This window comes from Hordeum vulgare, chromosome 7H, assembly GCF_904849725.1.
Source record: "Hordeum vulgare subsp. vulgare chromosome 7H, MorexV3_pseudomolecules_assembly, whole genome shotgun sequence".
NCBI classification, from domain to species: Eukaryota; Viridiplantae; Streptophyta; class Magnoliopsida; order Poales; family Poaceae; genus Hordeum; species Hordeum vulgare.
Genome location: NC_058524.1, coordinates 258,593,580 through 258,615,624, shown reverse-complemented (window position 1 = coordinate 258,615,624; position 22,045 = coordinate 258,593,580). Strand labels below are relative to the sequence as shown.

Sequence of the window (22,045 nt, the reverse complement as noted above, 5' to 3'; positions counted from 1 at the left end):
GACTCTAATTATACTCCATCTGGATGCTCCGTTGATACAAATAGTAACGATTGAGATTAAAAGATGAAAACGTTACGCGCGACATCAACCATGTACAAACAAGTCTATTGTTGACATGTTGGTCTAAAATAAGGATGCCATCAATTGCACGCACAAACACTATCAAATCTTATATGTAAAAAAAAGAAACAAATCCAGCATGGACATGTACATGAACTGTACAACTCTTTCCCGGCAAACAAACATAAAAAACATTTAAATAAAATCATCTCTCCCTAATCTCCCCTAATAATAAAGCGCGCAACGCTTCTGTCGTACGTCGCTGGCTATTTTGCAAAAAAAAACCCTCCCTTTTCTGGTATTTAACCCGCAGTACTTTTTAAGTCATAAAAAAACGTTTCGTTTATATCCCCTCACCGGCTTATCCATTGCCGTCCTGACCGGCTTATCCATTGCTGTCCTGAGCAGGGGGCTTCTCGCCGGCGATGGGCGAGGAGGCGATGGGCCGGCGACTGCCCGGCGCGCCGCGCCCCCCCTTGCCGAGAAAATGGCGACCGAAGGTGCCGGTTGCGTCGTGCCGTTCCCAGGTGCGTCCTGCGCCTGCTGGGGCGGTGTGGGGGCTTCTCGCCGACGATGGGCGAGTAGGCGATGGGCCGGCGACTGCCCGGCGCGCCGCGCCGCCCCTTACCGAAGTACCTCCACGATGGTTCTCGGACGGCACCGACGCCGGGTATGATAGGAGCAGCACCGACTCTGCGGCGTTCACCGACTACATGGCGTCCTTCCAGGCCACAGGCGCGCGTAGCGTCGGGGAGCTTGTGGACGCGCTCGCCGCGCACGGTCGCCCTGTGACCCGCGTCGTGTACACGATGCTCCTCCCGTGGGCCGCGGACGTGGCTCGCGAGAAATGTCTGCCGTCCGCGCTCTACTGGATCCAGCCGGCCGCCGTGCTCGCCGTCTACTACCACTACTTCCATGGCTACGCCGCCGTCGTGGCCGACCACCGCAACGACCCGTCGTTCGTCGTGCGGTTCCCGGTCCTCCCGCCGCAGGAGAAAATAGCGACCGAAGTGTTCCCAGGCGGGCCCTGCGCGTGCTGGGGTGGCGTGGGAGCAGGAAAGGCCACCGCGACGGCAGCAGTGTTCCTTGGCAGTGCAGTGCCACCCATAGGCACTCCCTGCGGCGGCGCGAACGCCCGGCGGTCTCGTTGCCTGCACACGCGGCCTCCTCCATCCCAGTCCGTGTCCAACACGTCTCGATTTGGATGGACAGTCCGTGTCCTTGTTCAACTCAAATCAAGATTGAGGTTGGCTGTTATAAGAAGGGAGGGTCCTTGGCCTGAATCTCCGTCAGCTCCTATTTTGGACGAAGCATCCCATGTCGCCAACAAGTTCGCCGTAGGAAGAAGCGTCAAGTTCGTCGGAGAAAGAAGCGCCGACTTCGCCGGAGGTAGAAGATCATCCGCCGAGCACTCCAATGTCGCCTGCTACGGCTACACCAGAGGTATCTATCACACCGACCGCTGTTTGATCTTTCTTTCCCCTAGCGAGTTTCTTCACCAGCACTAACTGAAACAGATTACATTAACTGAATCTTTTTCAGTATACACTAGCACTCGAGGGAAAGCTTTTAAGGATTACATAGCAAGCATACATGTTACCAGCCTATATATTACTCATAGACTCACAATAATCTGCTTCTTGTAAGTATTGGTCACACCGGCCGCCGAGCTGCAGGAGGTTGCCGATAAGCAAAGGAAAGGAAATATGGACATGGTCTGTCGGCACTTGGCACCGGTCATCTGTTATCTTTGCAAAGCTTCCCTCGAGTGTCACTCCTGTTATCTTTGTTCAGTTTCTCTTCTTTTGTTACCTTATTATTAGTTGCAATTGGCGTTTCTGAATGATATAAGTTTAGAAACAGCAACTTCGAATCCCTGCCTGACCATGGTGCATGTTCAGAAAGGAAAAAGAAAACCCTACTTTAGCATCCGTTTTATTATCCTCTCGTAGGTTAAGTTGGTTTGGAAAGTAGATTACGTTGTTAATAGCCCAGACATCTGGATGCGCATTTGTAGAGCCCGGATAGTCCAAAAATCTGTCCCAACCGCAAGAACGATGCTTGAGCAATGAGCATGGATGGACCTGGTCTGTTGGCACTTGGCACCGGTCATCTGTTATCTTTGCAAAGCTTCCCTCGAGTGTCACTCCTGTTATCTTTGTTCAGTTTCTCTTCTTTCGTTACCTTATTATTAGTTGCAATTGGCGTTTCTGAATGATATAAGTTCAGAAACAGCAACTTCGAATCCCTGCCTGACCATGGTGCATGTTCAGAAAGCAAAAAGAAAACCCTACTTTAGCATCCGTTTTATTATCCTCTCGTCGGTTAAGTTGGTTTGGAAATTAGATTACGTTGTTAATAGCCCAGACATCTGGATGCGCATTTGTAGAGCCCGGATAGTCCAAAAATCTGTCCCAACCGCCAGGACAATGCTTGAGCAATGAGCATGGCTAGGGATTGAATACCGAAACACAGCTGCAAATAATTGGGAATACAACAGCTGCACTCGCATACAAAAATAAACAAGAGACAGCATGGACATCAACACTTTGTTGTTTCATCATATTCTAACCAGCAGGTGAACAAAAAACAAACAAGGAAAAGGGGTGCCCCAGGTCCAATGTTCTAGAAGAAAAATGCTCTTGTCAAAGGAAAAGATCAACATTGGCAGCACTAATATAATTGAGCAGATAATCAAAGCTTATCTTGGTGACGCTTGTGCCCAGATTTTTGGGCCTAATTTCTGTACATTCTGCTGAAGCTTCTTTGCTTCTTCAATAGCTTGTGCCGCCTCTGATTTCTTGCCCAGATTTTTGGGCCTAATTTCTGTACTTTCTGCTGAAGCTTCTTTGCTTCTTCAATAGCTTGTGTCGCCTCTGATTTCTTGTTCTCAAAGAGCATTTTGTCCTTTTCCATTGTCCTTAACTGATTAAAAAGAACATCTTTTACTGAATAAACATCTTCACTGGCTGGCCAACTTTACTAAAAGAACAAATAACACGTGAACAGAGGATACAATCCAGGCATCTTAGATTTCATACAGATTTTCGAAAAGGCTGACTTCATACAGATAAATCCAAGTAGTTACCTAATCTTCTGTTGGTTGAATTCTTAATGTATCAATCTTGCACCATTTTTTCAATCAACTTTCGAACTGTGCTCTGGTTGGCTTCGCCATCAAGCTTGCCCTGAAGCTTAGCTACAGTCACATAATCCATTGGAAGTGCATGGTATAATGCCTGTAATGATAATATTATGTTAAGAGAAATTCCCATGCATTGTCTTTGTTAACAGAATAACCATCAAGGATTTAAGGACATTACCTTCATGTACCTTTATGTTGGGCTAATTATAATTATGTTGTTACTGCAGGAAATAGATGACATTGCTGAACTGAACATTGTAGATGATTTGGATAACCGACCTTCCAAAAAAGCAAAAATTTCTGAATTAGGTGTTCTGGAGCGAAAACCAATGTCACCAACTATGTCAGCATCTTCTCCAAATTCTGAATGTTTTGAATCAATTGTGCCAGAATCAGACATTCAGATAGATCGTGATCCATTGGCATCACCTCCATCCCCATCTAGCTCGACATTATCTCTTGTTTTACCATTACATGATGTTAAGGAACCAGATTCAAATAAAGAGATCAAAATTGTTCAAAAGTATGATTATCTACCACAAGGTATTTGTTTCATTTATTTTATGTACTTTTTTATTCAATATATTCTTAAATTATATGTCAGCATCTACTCCAAATTCTGAATGTTTTGAATCAATTGTGCCAGAATCAGACATTCAGATAGATCGTGATCCATTGGCATCACCTCCATCCCCATCTAGCTCGACATTATCTCCTGTTTTACCATTACATAATGTTAAGGAACCAGATTCAAATAAAGAGATGAAAATTGTTCAAAAATATGATTATCTACCACAAGGTATTTGTTTCATTTATTCTCTGTACTTCTCTATCCAATATATTATTAAATTATTTGAATTTTTTTTGCAGACTATACATTGACCGATTATGATCTATGTGCTCATATAATAATTGAATCATCTTTGAGAAAACAAGAGTTGGTTCAGATAGATGGAAGTACTGTGTTACAAAATCAATTGATGTCCTTGCTTGATGAAAAAGAGTGGGTAAACGATGATGTAAGTATACCCTTACTCAAACAGAAATTAGTTTCTAATCACTAATATCTATTACTAATGTCTTTGTTTGAAAATAATCTTAATTATAGGTGATCGATGCATATATATGTTGTATAAGGGACCAAATACATGTCCAGAATGGCAATAAAGTATATTTTGAGAGTCCTTTTGTTATCTCACTATTAAAACGGGATGGTAACCTTGGCATACAACAAAATAGTGCCTTCATTACAGAGATTGTCAAGAAATATATGGACCATGACATGGTAATATCCGTATCCATAATTTTCATGTTCATGTTTCAATCAATATTTATTTTTATTTTTGTAATTATCTTTATTACAGATTGAACTTCCAATAAATACCAGCAACACACATTGGTATTTAGCTATTTTAAATTCCAAAAAACGTGAGATTCATGCACTGGACTCATTGTGTTGGAAGTTTGACCGAGATGATCTCTCTATTACGGTTAGTTACATCATTAGTTTTAATCCTACATGTAAATGACATAAATTCATACATTGTTAATGTCTATCTTTTCTGATCACTAAATCTTTTTCAGCTACGAGGAATACAATTGCATTTGGACCTTATTAAAAGTCAAAACTTGATTAACGAGGATTGGAAAGACGTTGATCTTACTGAATGGAAGATCACGGAACAATTTCAAAAGCCAGTTCAAAAAGACAGTTCTTCATGTGGTTTATTTATGGTCAAATTTATGGAATATTTCACCGGAAGTGCACTATCATACGCAATTACACAGGTATATCTCTTTTTGTTTAATAGAAAGTATATCAATTTTACATAAAGTATGTCAATTTTTGAAAATATACTAATAATTGTTTATATTGCACAGGAAATGATTACTTCATTTAGGTTCAAGTTAGCCAACATACTATTATGTTGGAAAACAAACACTGCATGAATCACTACAATCGTTGAAGAAACTGACGATGACACCAATGGAGATCCTGATGATGTTCAAATATTGGAAAGTCTAGATGATATAAAAAACTCAAAACAAAAAATCCCATTATCGGTTGAAATGAAATACAGATCACTGATATCTATTCTTTCTAATATGAGCTTACATGAGTTAACATCTCGACTTTGTAGCTTCATTAAATCCATCAATTACACCGAGATTTTAGAGTAAGTCATTTCAAATTAGTAATAAAATTGTACAATATCTTACTTATTTTCTTAATGATTCATTATCTTAATTTTTTTCATTACCAGGAAAGTATGGATCCAAAGTTCAAAGCCATATCCAATAAACTTGTCTCTCAGAAAACTACAAGGAATGCTAAAGGATGATTTACCTATGGACCGAGATTGCTTTAATTTGGTCATACGGAAGTTTATGTTTGATGACATCCGAACGACACAAAAAACAAAACAATTGATAGCAAAACATTATATGGACATGAAATTTTGGGTATGTTCTTAAATTCATTATTTACTTTTTTCTATATTCTTATTTTTAAGCACTTTTCTAACCAATTATTTTTATGTGCTAGATGACTACTGATTTTGGACGGCACCCAGATTTTCGTAAAAAGTTAGATGTCGAACAACTAGCAAATTCTGTTCGTAGTTGGCCTGGTATCAAATATAATGTTTCAAAATGCAAATCGGTAAGAGCACTTTTGTATACTTTGGACAACATATTTTTTATTACATCTAATATATGTATCCTATTTCAGATCCATATTCCAGTACAATCCAACAATGATTTCATTCTATTCACATTGGACAAAGATACCAGAACATTATATATTTTGGACCCTGCTCCTATTAATCCCATTTACAGATGCAACCCACTCGCAAAATATGTGCACAAAATTATATGGATTGCAGAACACTTACCAAAAGCAATGTCAAAGGCATGCCCTGGGTCTAGATGGAACGAGAATATTCTTCTATGGCATCAAAAAATCCTAGATGATATTCCAATTTATAGCAGGTATTTTTGAATAGATGAATATTATATAGTGAGAATTTGTTGTTTTGGAAATGAATTTAAATTTAAATTAATAACATATATATTCTTATATATAAGGGAACTTTCCGGTTATATTGTTCCCCTGTTCATGTCCACATGGGAAGATGAAAGACCACATTTGCCATTTATAAAGGTAAATATCAAGACAATATTTATCATTTAATGTTATATTATAATTACATATCTAATTTTGATGCCATTCGTTTACAAAAATAATGGTTGTGCAGGATGGATATGAACTCAGAAAACTAATTTTGGGCCAACTATTAACATTCAAGGACAATGAATGTGAAGATAACATGCCTGCCGGTGTACTTGAATTCATCAACTGTATCAGGAAAATCCAATTTAAATCTGGTAAATATAGTACAATTTGGGAAATTTCGTAATAACAAATTCTTTTTTCAAGATTGATTGTTTTGTCATACTAACTTCTATTTGCTCAAACAGGACGTGCATGCTATTTCTGAAGAAGGTGATGGCCGAAATCTGGGCCGAGACTATCATCTATATAATGTGTCATCACAAAGTATCAAGGTGCACATGGAACGACTAGCGCAAGGAGGGGAATTCCTTGCTCACGACTGGCTCTCCTCAATCACACAGACAACCTAAAACATAGATAGAAGCAAACCCCTTAAGAAACCGTGTAATGATAGTGTGCTTTCTGTACTCCCATACTGTCCTTTTTGTCAACTCACACTGGAATAACAATGGAGACAACCCCGTTGCAATGTGATCATCTATCACCGGAACAAAGTCTACGACTGTTTGCTACTACCATAGTTTTTGTAAGGCAATTGCCAACTTTTGTTCTCCCGCAAAGAAGAAAAGATTTCCAACTTCCTTGGACTCCTAATTATGTATATAACAAGAAAAAGGGGTGCCCCAGGTCCAATGTTCTAGAAGAAAAATGCTCTTGTCAAAGGAAAAGATCAACATTGGCAGCACTAATATAATTGAGCAGATAATCAAAGCTTATCCTGGTGACACTTGTGCCCAGATTTTTGGGCCTAATTTCTGTGTTCTACGCCTAACCCACAGCCAAGAACAATAATAATTATCCTACTCTATGTGCTTGCTTTGGGTGCATGGCACTTCCCTTTCTGATCATAGTATATTAGTATTGACAGCACTAAATAATATAATTGGTGCATGACGCCTCCATCTCCACTAAACAAAGCTGTGTTTGCTCTGCAGTTTACATCCTGTGGCCCACCAGCCACTTCAGGAGAAGCCATATCAAATTGTGTCAATTGGTTTACGATCCACTCCTTTGGAGAATGGAATGGGATGGAATCGAATAAAGGGAGGTGTGATCATGCAGGAACCAAGAACATATACTATATGCTGACGAACAGTTGAACACTTCCACTGATGTTTACTTTGGCATGAGAAGAGTACAATATTTGCACAAGTTTGATTAATCAATCAAGAGACAGTGAAGCACACAAAACAAATCTTGCTGGTCTCAAACTCTTGATGGAATTCTTGTATACAGCTATTTATAAACCGAAGGGAAAGAGAGGGGGGGAAGAGGTAAAATATTGTGGTTGTTCTTAATCAACCTAAGGCTCCCTTTGGGGGTGGGATCAGGCCACCATCTGCTCCTGCTCCAGCCACTGCGGAAAATGGTCGCGTGTGTGGCCATCCTTGACAAGAGAGTTCACTCATGAGACTCGGGTTCGGCCGCGGTGGCTGCGGTGGCCGCCAGCATGGCGGACTGCCCGCGGAACCCGAAGGACGCCGACTTCCGGAACTTGTGCAGCTCGTCCCCCTCCACGCCCCAGTCCAGCTTGCCGCCGGGTGAGCCCCAATAGGAATAATTAGTCAGTAGGGTGGTAAAGTTGCCGGGGCATTTTATCAAGCAGTTGGCGTGCTCACTTCGCAATCATATTGATTCAAGCATGAGGACTCCAGGACATGCTCTGCATTGTCTTACATGAAAGGCGTCATGCACGGCATGATAATAAGCCCCCAACGGCCATATTTACAGAGCAAAGAACCGTGCCGTACTGTCGCGGCATTTCATCAAACAGGTGGCGTACCCGATCTCCTCGACATTGTAGTAGAGCTTGCCGGCCCGCGTGACGCCGGTGGTCAGCCAGAGCTTCCCCTTGCTAGCAGCAACGGCCTCCCTCCTCTCTCGCCAACCGGCGCAGCTGGTCGGCGCAGACGTGGGAGGGCTCATCTCCATGTTCGTGCTGGCTGCGATGACGACTCAGCAGAACAAGTCGGAGTGCGAGCAACTCGCGCGTCGGGGAACCGGAGGCTGCGCAGCCGCTGGCCAGGCTTGGCGACACGCTCCGAGACGCCCACGAGCTCGTCTCGTGTCGTGGGAAGGGTGGAGCGCGGTATGTTTCGACGCGCGCGCAGTCCGTGTCCCAGTCTGTAGCTCGGTCCGTCAGTCAAGCCGTATACGAGTCGGTTTGTCTAGCCGTATACGAGTCAGTTTGTCCAGCCATTGGTTCTATAAATACTACACCGTTGGTGCTACAAATCAACAAGTGAAAAGATCAGTTTCACAATCTACACTTGGTTCTACAAATACTGCACCGTTGGTGCTACAAATCAACAGATCATACCAAGCCTTTGTTGAATAAAAGGATCAGTTTCATACGTGCTACTGCCTTCGGTTCAATTAAATTGTTTGGCAAGTCAGCTTTACATCAGGTATTTTTGTTAAATGTTTACATATACGACATACTTCAACATGTATAAGCATTATTTTCCATCAATCTCCGCGGACACGGGCTTGGCCCCACCCTCAATGCATTCAAAAAAAATCATGTTTGATATTACAAATATTTATTTCTTTCATGTAGGAAAACATTTGGACCATAATCTCAAATCATGGATGCTAAGGAAAAAAGAAGAAAGAGAGATAGAGAGCGGTATGAACGAATGAGCAAAGAAGAAAAGGAGGAGAAAAATAGAAAACGTCGTGAAGCCTATCAACAAAAGAAAGATTCAGCAAAGACAGCAAAAAGCGCACAAGAAAAACAAAGATATGCAAATATGCAACCAGAAAAGAAGAAAGAAAGATTTAAACAAATAGAAGCTCGCCGTGAAATGATACGGAACACACCATCCAAAGACTCAATAGCAATGGAGAACCCTGAATATGTCGCAACTGAAGAGAATGTTAGCACTTCTACATTTAGATCTAAACACATGGATCATGTGCCAGCAGGAAAAAGGCAAGCGTTGCTACAACATCGCAACGAAGAATTCGCAAAAAGACGGAAACAAACTATTTCCATGTCATCAAAAGAAGATGCTACAACGATGGAAAACTGCAATGAAAACAATCAAACTCTACAGCAGCCAGAAGTCACGACTTACGGTAATAATCCTGATTTAATACTCGCATTGCAAGCAAATACAAATATATCTATACAACTAACCATCTATTTTGGACAGACATCCCATCATCAATGTTTCCAAGCGTCAGAGAAACAGATGCACCAATACAATCATTATACAATGATGATCACAGAAAAGTGGCTTTATGGCCGAACATACCCACCACAAATCTTGCAACAATCAAAGATGTGCAAGCACGAATACAATCATTATGCAATGATGATCACAGTAAGTTTTTTAAATTGCACATTATACTTTTTTATAAAAAACATTTAATAGATGATGATAAATTATTAAATAGGTGATGATGGAGTAATATATGAGCAAGAAGCAAGCATTAAGGAAATAAATGAGGCAACAAAATCAATCTACAACGATGATATCGGTAAGGTTATCAATTACATATATGTTCTTAGCCAATACAAACAAATATATACACTCAAAAATTACAACACAGGTAATGATGGAGTCATATTTGAAGAAGACACGGACGAAGATGAATACTTGTTCACCGGTGAAGGTATGCTTAATACAATTGAAATAAATTTGCACAATTATAATACTACTTACTAAATTCAAGATGTTTCATATCAAAACAGAGTGGGGCAGACAATTGGAAATTGAAATCATAGATGATGAGGAAGCTCTCAACCCAGATCCATATGATTTCGTCTACAGCAACATACCAACAAGCTCAAACATGCTCGAAAAAGAAGAAGATTGCAGATTCTGCCATGCAACCAAATTCAAGTATGAAACTAAGGGATTATGCTGCAAAAAAGGACAGATAAGACTAGCCAATACAGTTACTCCACCTGAACTCATGAGACTTTGGACAAGCAATGACTCTGATGCAAGACATTTTCGGCAAAATATAAGATTTTTCAATGGGCACTTCTCATTTACTACTCTTTACTGCCAGCTTGACAAAGACACGACTGACATGCGAACGGCCGGTATTTACACCTTTCGAGCACATGGTCAAATATATCACAACATACAATCATTTGGTGACAGTGACTCAGAACCAAAGCATCTCCAACTATACTTCTACGACGATGATCCAAGCTTAGAACATCGATACCGCTATTGTCGTGACGAAATATACGAACAAGACAAGCATGTGATTGGAATAATAACAGATATCCTACGCGGTAACCCATACTCTCAACAGTTTAGGAGTTTGGGACAAGCCGAAAACCTTGAGGACTACAGACTCATCTTGAACCTTGACCAGAGATTGGACCAAAGAAGATACAATGAGCCAATCAATTCGGAGGTAGCTGCAGTATGGATTGAAGGAAATGAAAGAAGAGATACTTATGACAGAAATATAATATTACATGGGAACAACAACGAAAAAGAGCTCATTCGATCATATTACGGGTGCTATGACCCACTATCGTATCCTCTATTCTTTCCAAGAGCTGAACTGGGATGGCATAGAAAAATTCCAAAGAGGGAAACACGAGAGGAAGATATTGGTGCTGAAAATATCACTAATGACGATGACCCGGGTAACAAAGAGCATATACTATTATATATTCAAAATTCATTTTTTATATACTACACCCTAGGAAACTAACCTTTTTATGTTGCAATGTTTGCACAGATTCATCCAATGGCCTATGGGTAACCATGAGAGAATACTATTGCTATAAATTTCATACACGACCAAGCATATTCAACCCAATTTTACACGGCGGACGGCTTTTTCAACAGTTTGCTGTAGACACATACATCAAAATTGAAAGCTCCAGACTTGATTACATGTGGCATAATCAAAACAAAATAAGAGCTGATCTATACCAAGGCCTTCTAGACTGCATACAAGCCGGAGAACAAAATGGAGATGCAGTAGGAAAACAGAGAGTTCTTGCCTCATAATTTATTGGAGGGCCACGAGATAGACTTCGTCGGTATCTAGATGCTATGGCATTGGTTAGAAAATATGGAAAGCCGGACGTATTCCTAACAATGACATGCAACCCCAACTGGGAGGAGATCACAAGAGAACTAGAAACTGGACAAACACCACAAGATCGACCAGACATAGTTGTTCGTGTTTTTAGGGCGAAATTACAAGAAATGAAAAAGAAACTATTTGAAAAGTCAATTCTTGGAAAAGTTCAGGCATATACATATGTAGTAGAGTTCCAAAAGAGGGGATTACCCCATGCTCACTTTTTGCTCATCATGACTGGAAAATACAAGTATACATGTCCAGAGCAGTATGACAGAATCATCTCCGCTGAGCTACCTAACAAGCACAACTATCCGGAGCTATACAAAATGGTAATCAAGCATATGATGCATGGTCCTTGCGGTGCATTGAATAAATTTTGTCCATGCACAAAGAATCGTTCGTCATGCAAGAACAATTATCCAAGGCCATTTAATGAAACTACGATTCAAGGCAAGGACTCCTACCCCATATATAGGAGACGCAACGATGGCAGAACTGAAATGGTCCGAAATTGCAAACTAGATAACAGGTGGGTGGTTCCTTATAATCCCTATCTGTTAAGGATGTTCAACTGCCACATAAATGTTGAGATATGCTCAAGCATTAAAGCCGTTAAGTACCTCTTCAAGTACATATCCAAGGGTCATGACCGAGCATCTGTAACTGTAACTGAGAAAGCAGACGAAGTCGAAATCGACGAAATTAAGCAGTACAGAGACGCACGGTGGGTGACACCTCCTGAAGCACTGTGGAGAATATATGGCTTCGAACTAAGCAAAATACACCCACCAGTCTTGCAACTACAGTTACATCACATGGTTTCATATCATAACATGGAAAAAATAAAGAACGTTATCGACCGTGAAGGCACAGAAAGATCAATGTTGACTGCGTACTTTGAAGCAAACAGCTTATATGAAAATGCACGTGGCATACTATATAGAGAGTTTCCAGAACATTATACTTGGCAAAGTCGAGAGAAGTTTTGGAAACAGAGGAAGCGAGCCGCTGTGTTCCAAGTTGGAAGGATTGTCTCGGCACACCCAGCTGAAGGAGAACGATACTATCTTCGAGTCCTCCTAAACCGCGTGACAGGCGCCACCAGCTATGAAGACCTACGAACAGTCAATGGACAAGTAATGCCAACCTTTCGTGAAGCTGCAGAAAAAAGAGGTCTCATTGAGGCAGATAGCACATTGGATGACTGCATGACAGAAGCAGGATTGTTTCAAATGCCATCATCACTACGAAGGCTATTCGCAACAATCTTGGTTTTTTGCGAGCCCAGCGACGTACGTAGCCTCTGGAACAAACACCTCGAGGCAATGTCAGAGGACTATAGTAGAAATTGCAAATGCAAACACATCATTGAACAAATGGTTTTAAAAAACATCAGAGACATGTTGCACTCAATGGGAAAAGACATAGAATCGTTTCCTCTTCCGGAGATAGACCAACAGCACGAGACGACAGATGACATACCAAGGGAGATCATGGAGGAGACCTCCATCGAGGTGGACCATGAGGACACATCTTTGTATAAGAACCTAAACAACGAGCAGAGGGAGGCCTACGACGAAATCCTAGCAGCAATTGACCGCCAAAGAGGAGGTATATTCTTTGTTGATGGACCTGGAGGCACGGGAAAAACATTTCTTTACAGGGCGCTCTTGGCCACAATACGCGTGCAAGGAAATATTGCTGTGGCGACAGCCACTTCCGGCGTTGCTGCTTCAATAATGCCCGGAGGGAGAACCGCACACTCAAGGTTCAAGATTCCACTCAAAATAGACGATGGGGATATTTGTGGATTCACAAAACAGAGTGGGACAGCCAAGCTACTCAAAGCAGCATCACTAATAATCTGTGATGAAGCATCTATGACCAAGAGGCAAACAGTGGAGGTCCTGGACAAAAGCATGCGGGACATAATGGACAGACAAGAACTTCCGTTCGGTGGAAAAACAATCGTATTTGGAGGGGATTTTAGGCAAGTGTTGCCTGTTGTCCGAAAGGGAACAAGAGCACAGATAGTAGATGCATCACTACGAAGGTCCCAGCTTTGGAATTCAATGCGTCAATTGAAGCTTGTGCGCAACATGAGGGCTCAAAACGACAAGTGGTTCATAAAATACTTACTACGCATTGGAAACGGAACCGAGGAGACAAATGAAGATGGTGAAATACTACTGCCTACAAGTATATGTGTGCAAACAAATACGGATGACAATAGCTTGGATAGGCTCATCGACAGTGTCTACCATACAGACAACGCTTCCCTAAAAGATCCAAAGTACATCACGTCAAGAGCAATTTTATCCACAAGCAACGATTCCGTAGACAGAATCAACCTAAAAATGATTGATCGGTTCCACGGGAAGGAGATGGTATACCACAGCTTCGATTCAGTAGAAGACGACCCACATAACTACTATCCACCAGAGTTCCTAAACACTCTCACCCCAAATGGACTGCCTCCACATATGTTGAAGCTCAAAAAAAATTGTCCAATAATACTACTCTGGAACATCGATCCTGCTAATGGACTATGCAACGGCACAAGGTTGGTCGTACGCGGCTTTCAAAAAAATACAATTTACGCAGAGATTGTGGTGGGACAGCACTCTGGAATGCGAGTTTTCCTGCCTCGAATACCATTATGCCCCTCTGACGATGACATGTTCCCGTTCAGTTTCAAGAGGAAACAGTTTCCGGTCAGGCTAAGTTTTGCAATGACAATAAACAAATCACAAGGTCAGACAATACCGAATGTCGGCGTCTACCTTCCTGAACCGGTTTTCTCACATGGTCAACTATATGTAGCGCTTTCTAGAGCAACCGCGACAGCAAACATTAAGGTACTAGCAGGAACGCATGATGTGAACAACCAGAAGAAAAAAAAACACCGGTACAGTCGACAGATGCACAAAAGGAAAGAAGAATAAGAAGACCAGTACAAGAGAGACCTATACGAAAAATATTGTCTACAAGGAAGTCCTCACCAAATAGGTAATGCTTAGGATAAACTAAAGTGTTGCATTGCTTATCACACACGCTAGGCTGACCATTTGTACCAGGTATGAAGTTGTGGATAAAAAACATGCTGAAACAAACCTGAAAGCTAACCTTTTTCATAGGACCTATTTTCTGCGGCGGCGACCACCAGATCTGTTGGGCGTGAAAGAATTCATTAGAGAGGTGTGAGAGAGAAGATGAAGAGGATGATGTGTTGTGCGTGGAGATGGCGGCTTGATGAGGCTGGGTGATGGAGGTGCTGAGGACAGCAGCGGCATGCCGGAGGGATCGGGAGAAGTTGATAGATGAGATATACGGTCAAGGAACGATAGCTATGTGTAGAGTCTGAACTACTCATAGGAGAAAAAAATGACTATGATGAATAGTAGGATTATTTTTTTAGTTTTTTGCGTTCAATTTTTTTCTAGGACATTATGAGGCTCTTACAACTCTGCACCACCTGAACGTATATATATATTGTTCCTGAATTTTGTTCATAAACAACTTAACACAATTGTAAATCTATTGACGAGGTTCTCTGCCACTTAAGACTGGGCATATGCTTAAATAGAAGATGCTATCATCATGTGCTTACTTCAGCAAGTTGATATCACTGCACATCATGATATATGTTTCAAGGGTAAATAGAAGTGGTTAATAGGATACCTCAGACATCCCGCTCTTTGTCCATAAAGACCCATGTTCTTTGCATATGACTGAGCACATCCAATTTGGTGTCCATCTTTAAGAAATATACGGATTGCCTTGGCAAAGCATTTTCGAACATCATTTTTGTTTTTTTGTCACGACTTACACAAATGTGATTTCATACTAAAATTTTGCGACCTATTAGACATTTTATCAAAGTTTACCGTAAAAATAATTTCAAAACTTTTTCAATATTTTTTTTCGAATTTACTGTTCGGGTATAGAAGAGCACTTGATGTTCATACGACCATCGATTCTCGATCCAACGGACAGAAATGAGGGACAAGGCACCACACTGTTCACCGGTGCCTTGGCTCTGTCAAGGCATTGGACCTCAGTCCGTTTCGGAGGGGAGAAGGGGAGGAGAGAAAGGGGACCTAGACTGCATCATCGGCTTACAAGGCCTAGTTTTCAGAACATCTCCGTTCACCCTTGCAGGATATGGTGTGGAAGGTTTGCTTAACACCCTCCCCTTCTGCATTTTTTTGTATCCCGGTGCAACGCACGGGCATTTGTACTAGTATAATAATAAAGCACGGAGTGCTTTTGTCGTCCGTCGCGGATGTTTTGCAAAAAGATCCCGAAGGTTTTAGGTATTCAATCCACGGTCCCTCTTTAAGTGGTATGTGAGAAAATGTTTCATTTTTGCAATTTAACCCCTGCATTTTGCAAGAATGCCACCCGCACTCGTTTGTTCTGTCTTCTCCAGTGGCAGAGAAGCTGGAAGGGGGAATAACTTCTGCTCGGCTCGTCGGCGAGCGTGCTGCAGGAGGCTTCACGACGAGGAGGACAGTGGGCGTTGTGCGCTTACAAGGGGGTGAGTAGGCCGAAGGCAGAGCGCCTAGAGGGGGCTCATGCAGGAGAGACCGAGAGGGCGGGATGCAGAGGATGAGTGGCGCAGGATCGGTCAGACCTGGTGGGGGCACCATGGCGCGCAGGTGGTGGAGGCTGTGGCCTGTGGGCGTCCAAATCAGGTCGAAGGTGAGGCAACTGGCCTGATCCGGAGCACTCGACTGGCGTCCAGGTCGCGCGACAACAGAGGAGCTCCTAGGCGTCATCTATGTTGTTCTCAATTCATCACCAACAGGGGAGGCCGGGAGGGGGAGGTTGATGTCTGACTCTGGCCAACCATCACGACCGCGTATTCCAGGAGTGGCGGGGCGACGCCAAGCCGTTCCTGGGCACTCTGGATAGAGAAGGGGTAGCATCGTTTCTCGTAGAATGGAAAAGAGATGGAGGAATGTGATGTGTGTGTTGCTGAATGTTGTGTGGATAAGGGACACGTGTGTGTTGTGCTAGATGTTGTGCTGGACCGATCAGAAGCTGTTGGATCATGCATCGGTCTTTTTTCAGGATGAGCACCTACTTGGTGTTGATTGTTTGTTAGTTTAATAAATATTCATGTTTATCACATCTTACTTCCTCTCTTTTTTTTAAATATATATTTTTGAAGATTTTAATATGTACTAGATATGAAATAAAATGAATCAGTCTACCTTTAAAAATACGTCTATATTCACCATACATAGTCCATATTCAAATCTTTAAAAACACTTACATTTAGAAACAAAGTGAGTAATAATTAAAAGTGAGTGAAATATTAAACAGAAATTCTTAAGGATAAGATATTTAGGCCTCATGGGTATTTTCTAAACATCATGATATTTCTCAACTTTGAATGACATCGACTTCTTGGTGAGATTGTGAGGAGAGAGGGAGGGATGAAGTGTAGAGAGAGTGCGACAACAGTGCATCCCACTCGTGTCCTGTTTCGCCCTACATGACAGCTGGGAGGAGGAAGCACTCCCTTCCGTTGCACCATCTATCCCACGGCTCCGTGTACCCTAATCCTGATTGCCGTCGAGACCTGTTGATAATGTCCATTGAAATGGTCATGTTGGTTGAAGGGTGTGCTTATACTACTAGGGGCAATGAGTCGGTAAAAGAGCGCGAACCACTCTGAACCCTTTTACAATGGAAGGAGTGGATTTTATTAGCAGAAAAGAAGATTACAAACTTTTGGAATACAACGGGATCTTTATAAAGCGGACACTTATGAGTCTTGCAATGGAAAATCATATTATTTCAATAAGCTCTTGAATACCATGTGAATTTTCAGATTCATTTTATACCCGTTATAACGCACGGGCATTTGTACTAGTAAAAAAAAAGTAGGCATGTAAATATGTAGACGTACGAATCCGTGTCCTTCTGAGATAAAAAAGCCAAGCCCAAGTAATTGTCCTTCGGACCTGGTCGCCTACATGGAATGGAGAGCTCTTCCCGGAAAAAATACATACACCAAAAAGGCAGGCACGCATATATGTGACCCGTACAAAACCAGATTACCTATACACGTTAAAAAAAGGTGGGCCGATCCTTCTTCTCCCCTAATAATAAAGCACCGATGGCTTCTGCCGTCCGTCATGGCGTCTTTGCAGAAAAACCCTTCTATTTTATGGTAATCAACCCGCAGTCCTTGGTGAGGGAAGAAAAAACGGCATATTTTCCGAAAAAGGCTGCAATCTCTCGTGCCTGCTCCCTACAGCCGCCCCCGCCGTCGCCGACGCCGAAGCCCCGCCCAACACGGCGACACCCCTCAACCCCTCTCCCCGCGCCGGCCCCGCATCTCACGCGCGTCGCCGCCGGCCCAGTCCTTCCTCGCCTGGACGCCGCGCCTCCGCCGTCTCCGCCCCGTCCGCCCATTGGGTTTGACGCCCCTCAACCCCTCTCCCGGCACCGGTCCCGCATCTCACGCGCATCGCCGCCGGCCCAGTCCTTCCTCGCCTGGACGCCGCGCCTCCGCCGTCTCCACCCCGTCCGAGCCTCACGGCTTCTGGGCGCACGCAGTCTAGATCCTGCCATGGCCCGGGAACGGCTTGTTAGCTAGGTTGCGCAGGCAAGATTTTATTTTTTGCCTGTTTGATCCGAGCGATGTGATATGCTGAGCGAGCGACGCCATGGCCCGCGCCGGGAGCATGGGCGGGGCCCTGCGCCAGCCGGATCGCGGAGGCCGCGCGGCGGTACAGCGCCATGGCGGATTGAGGGGTAGGCGGTGGACTTCTTCGCCGGTCGGTCGGTCGGTCACCACACTTCCATCTCTGGCTAATAGCTGTAGCCTCTGCAGTTTAGATGTTCCGTAATCTTTGGGTTTTCTGCAATTATCTTTAGTAGATTCAGGGTTTCGTTTTTATTACAGAAGGAGAAGGGTGTGCTTTGGGGAAAATGGTGACATTGGATGTCTGAAATTTCTTTCATGCAAACATAAACAGTTTGCGAGGGCGTCCCGTTTGGGTCCATGGACTGCACAGGCGATGTCCGGGGCAGAGCCTTCTGCTGGTGGCGGCGATGCGGGTGAGATCATCGACGCGGTGGAAGTGGAACCTAGCAATCCTGGGGCTTCCTTTCTTGCAAAAGTGACAGTTGCTATGGGTGTTGCGGTGACGGTCACCGCGATATCCATCTTCGTGAAGCAACCTTCTTCTGGTTTTTCTTTCAGCCTGTCACAGATTATTGATGCTTCCGCGCAGTCAGATACTATCAGATATACATTTTCTCAGTTCGCGAAGAAGGTCATAATTCTGGAATACACGCAAGGGTATGTGCATTTGACCACTTTTCCTGTCATCCTTTTGTTTCCTTGATGCTAAATATTCTGATATTATTCTAGGAATAAATAGTAAAAATATTTATTGTTGAAATCGTATTCATGAACCACTTTCAGTCTGTGAGGTGTGAGATCTATTGCTTCATGAACGGTGATTTAATTGAACACTACATATAGTCATATACAATGGTTGATGTATAGCAATAGCTATTGAGATGACTCTGTAACCTCCAAGCATCATTCCCTATTTATCACTGCAAAATTTAGTATTGCTTGTACGACTTACCTTTTTCCCCCTTGCAAGGTTTCAAGAACATTACATTTATCGCTGCAATTTTTTTATTGAAACTTATTTAAGTATGTTGGATTTGCTAAATTTGTTTTCAGGTGGGTCTACTTCTGGTTGCTCATGGATGCTGGATTTGGACTGTTTATTAGTGAAGAAGCTTTAAACGTTTGGGTATGTCCTCTGTACTGGTACCTCAGACTATTCTCCCAGATGGCACATTGTCTGCCATCGTCTCTGAATTGGCACTCGATATGTATGAGAAACGAATTTGGAAAGACCTGAAAGACCTGCAAATGAAAGGGCTTCTTATAATTTATTGGTGTCTACGCTCAGAGCAGCTCACAAGTAGGAGCTTAGCAAGTTGTGCAGAAAACAATTTAAATATATATTTTTTTGAAAATATGTTATACACAAAAATGCTATTACCCATCAAAAAACAAAACATTATTACCACTCAATAAAAGTGATAATTATATTATTAAAAAAGTAATCCAATTTTTATATAAGCATTACATTATATTTAAAACTTTAAAATAAACTCCTTCCGTCCAAAAATAGATGTCTTACATTTAACATTATAATTGACATTTATTAAAATTAATGCCGCATAATGGCAAAACAAGTAGGTTTTATACTTTTTTCTAGCCCGGTGCAACGCACGGGCATTTGTACTAATGAGAAATAAAGAGACAAGCCTAAGTAATTCAGTCTATTAGTGAAAAAATACTAGAAAATTAGCTCACGTACACACTCTAGAACGTGGTCTTTTCCTCAAAATGTCCTGCCTCCAAACACATCTCACGTATGATAAATTTTCAAGTTGTCAGCCCAAAAAAGAATTTTAATTCATACTTAATAAATTTCTTATTGTATGTATGAATAATACACCACGACTTATATCTGACGTTCGAAAAAATAAATAATAAATTGTCAGCTTTTATTATATAAGGTTTAGCTATGACAGTCAATATGGATATAAAATTTAGACCAGTATATATAAGCATGCAAATAAAAATCAATGACCCTATTTGATTCCGCTGATTAAAACATAAGTTGATGAACATCAAAATGGATATAAAAACAACCTATGTGTAGACTCGGGAAGATGGAAAATATCATTATCGACTTTTGATGAATAGAAGTTCAACTAATAATACTAATTTGCCAACTTTCATTATATAAGGTTCATCTATGATAGTAAATATAAATAAAAAAATGAAATAGCATATGTAGGCATGAAAATAAAAATCAATGATTTGATTTTGTTCTGGTCTGACTAAAACATAAGTTGATGAACAACAAGAGAGAAAACTTCATTATCGTTGTCAGCAAATTATAGAAATATTTTCATCAAATAAGGATGGACTATCTCATGTCCAATATGTAATGGATAGTTTTACTTTTCTTAAAATTTCAAATAAGTGCGTTGGAAATAGGCCTCATCAAATGTAACATGCTCTAAAGACAGCCAATAAGGGAAGACTTTTGCATTTTACACACAGATCCGATTGGAATGGTCTACACTTTATAGAAAATACATTAACAAGAGAAGACGGGAAAACATGTACTATATGTTAGTGAAACCAAAAGCACAGTTTGACCGATGACGTGGTAGATAGTGAACATATAACAATACAGTGGTAAAAGTAACAATGTTTATATGTTATCAGTCAAATTTCTTAAATATATAGTAGGTGCAAAGATAAATGTCGAAGGACGACAAAAGAGGGAAACATATACTACTAAAATAGTTTGCATGGCAGGACACACGCTGATTCTCCTGGTCTTCCATGTCTTCACCAACAAATGTACATATATGATGGAAATAATTGGACCAAAGTTTAATCATGCTTTAATATCTTACAAATCTTTTGCATGGCTATAATTTTTTATATAAATATTAAAAAATATAATGAAAGAATATACATTCAAAAGATCAACAACAGATTATTATATACTCCCTCCGTCCCAAAATAAGTGACTCAAAAATGACTCAATTTTATACTAACTTTAATACAAAGTAGAGTCACTTTTGAGTCACTTATTTTGGAACGGAGGGAGTACATGACGTCTAGCCGCCCAAATGCGCGGGTAACTCCGCTAGTTTAAAATAATAAATAAGTCAGATAGAAAAGTAGCCTTCTCATAAATATCTAATTATGGAAAGACGTATATATGCAATGACGTGTTGACTTAATATAGTTTTAATCCAAAAACTAAAGTGTATAATCTGGGAAAAAATAAAACATAATGAAGAACAGTATACAAATTCTAAAAGGAACAAGATATGATGAGTTACACACTTTTCATGAATATATATAAATATTATATATATGGTCAAGCGACAAATCGACTGGTATGATAAGAATAAGTTGAGAATGTGTGTCACCATGTAAATACAAGGCACTATACAAATCAAATCAAATCAAATGACGCGAAGTGAGACGAGGCTAACAAAAAAGATGCCACGAGGATTACATACAGTTGTACGAGACATCAACGCTTAGATGATTATTTGCCTGATTGGGATGTTTTAGTAAAATAGAATGTTAGAAACAAAAAAGTCATTTTAAGTACAATTAAAAATGTTTTATGATACATGAACCGACGAAATAAAATATTTTAATATAATAAACTATGACTGCAATATAGCCAGTGACAAAGCGGATGATGAAATGGATAACGAAAATCAAGTACAAATCATGTGTTAGATTTTGAAATACTCGGGAAATTCATCACAAAAGGGTCAAAATATGCATGTCGATGGTTGAGAAGTAGTGAAAAAAGCAAAGTTAGAGATTAGTATCAATATTTATTGTTTATAATTATGAAATATGGAACCTCTTAATATTTTAGTTT

The 22,045-nt window shown here is 41.1% G+C and overlaps 2 protein-coding genes across 5 annotated transcripts; both read left to right on the top strand.

The window, feature by feature from the left end:
* The first annotated feature begins 847 nt into the window (after nt 1-847).
* LOC123411936 lies at nt 848-11,839 on the top strand. Of its 3 annotated transcripts, XM_045104897.1 has the most exons (4): nt 1,396-1,503; nt 3,433-3,492; nt 10,194-11,118; nt 11,214-11,839. In XM_045104897.1, the coding sequence occupies exons 1-4, from the start codon at nt 1,477-1,479 to the stop codon at nt 11,486-11,488; spliced, it is 1,287 nt and encodes a 428-aa protein (XP_044960832.1). In that variant the 5' UTR covers nt 1,396-1,476; the 3' UTR covers nt 11,489-11,839. The 3 variants fall into 3 exon arrangements, with proteins under 3 accessions (XP_044960834.1, XP_044960833.1, XP_044960832.1); XM_045104899.1 differs by lacking the exon at nt 11,214-11,839 and having other exon boundaries at nt 848-1,503; nt 10,194-10,489; XM_045104898.1 differs by lacking the exons at nt 3,433-3,492; nt 10,194-11,118; nt 11,214-11,839 and adding an exon at nt 1,603-1,876 and having other exon boundaries at nt 848-1,503.
* Nucleotides 11,840-18,027: 6,188 nt separating this feature from the next.
* Nucleotides 18,028-19,498, top strand: LOC123407835. 2 transcript variants are annotated; one of them, XM_045101064.1, is made up of 3 exons: nt 18,028-18,338; nt 18,490-18,888; nt 19,285-19,498. In XM_045101064.1, the coding sequence occupies exons 1-3, from the start codon at nt 18,232-18,234 to the stop codon at nt 19,466-19,468; spliced, it is 690 nt and encodes a 229-aa protein (XP_044956999.1). In that variant the 5' UTR covers nt 18,028-18,231; the 3' UTR covers nt 19,469-19,498. The 2 variants fall into 2 exon arrangements, with proteins under 2 accessions (XP_044956999.1, XP_044956998.1); XM_045101063.1 differs by having other exon boundaries at nt 18,028-18,369.
* Nucleotides 19,499-22,045: the final 2,547 nt, after the last annotated feature.

Coding starts and splice junctions, on each gene's coding strand:
- LOC123411936 (XM_045104897.1), top strand. CDS start 1,477: ATGTCGCCTGCTACGGCTACACCAGAG. Junction 1,504..3,432: donor CTGCTACGGCTACACCAGAG/GTATCTATCACA, acceptor TTGTTACTGCAG/GAAATAGATGACATTGCTGA. Junction 3,493..10,193: donor TGGATAACCGACCTTCCAAA/AAAGCAAAAATT, acceptor ATGTTTCATATC/AAAACAGAGTGGGGCAGACA.
- LOC123407835 (XM_045101063.1), top strand. CDS start 18,251: ATGGCCCGCGCCGGGAGCATGGGCGGGGCCCTGCGCCAGCCGGATCGC. Junction 18,370..18,489: donor ACTTCTTCGCCGGTCGGTCG/GTCGGTCACCAC, acceptor TTTTTATTACAG/AAGGAGAAGGGTGTGCTTTG. Junction 18,889..19,284: donor ATTCTGGAATACACGCAAGG/GTATGTGCATTT, acceptor ATTTGTTTTCAG/GTGGGTCTACTTCTGGTTGC.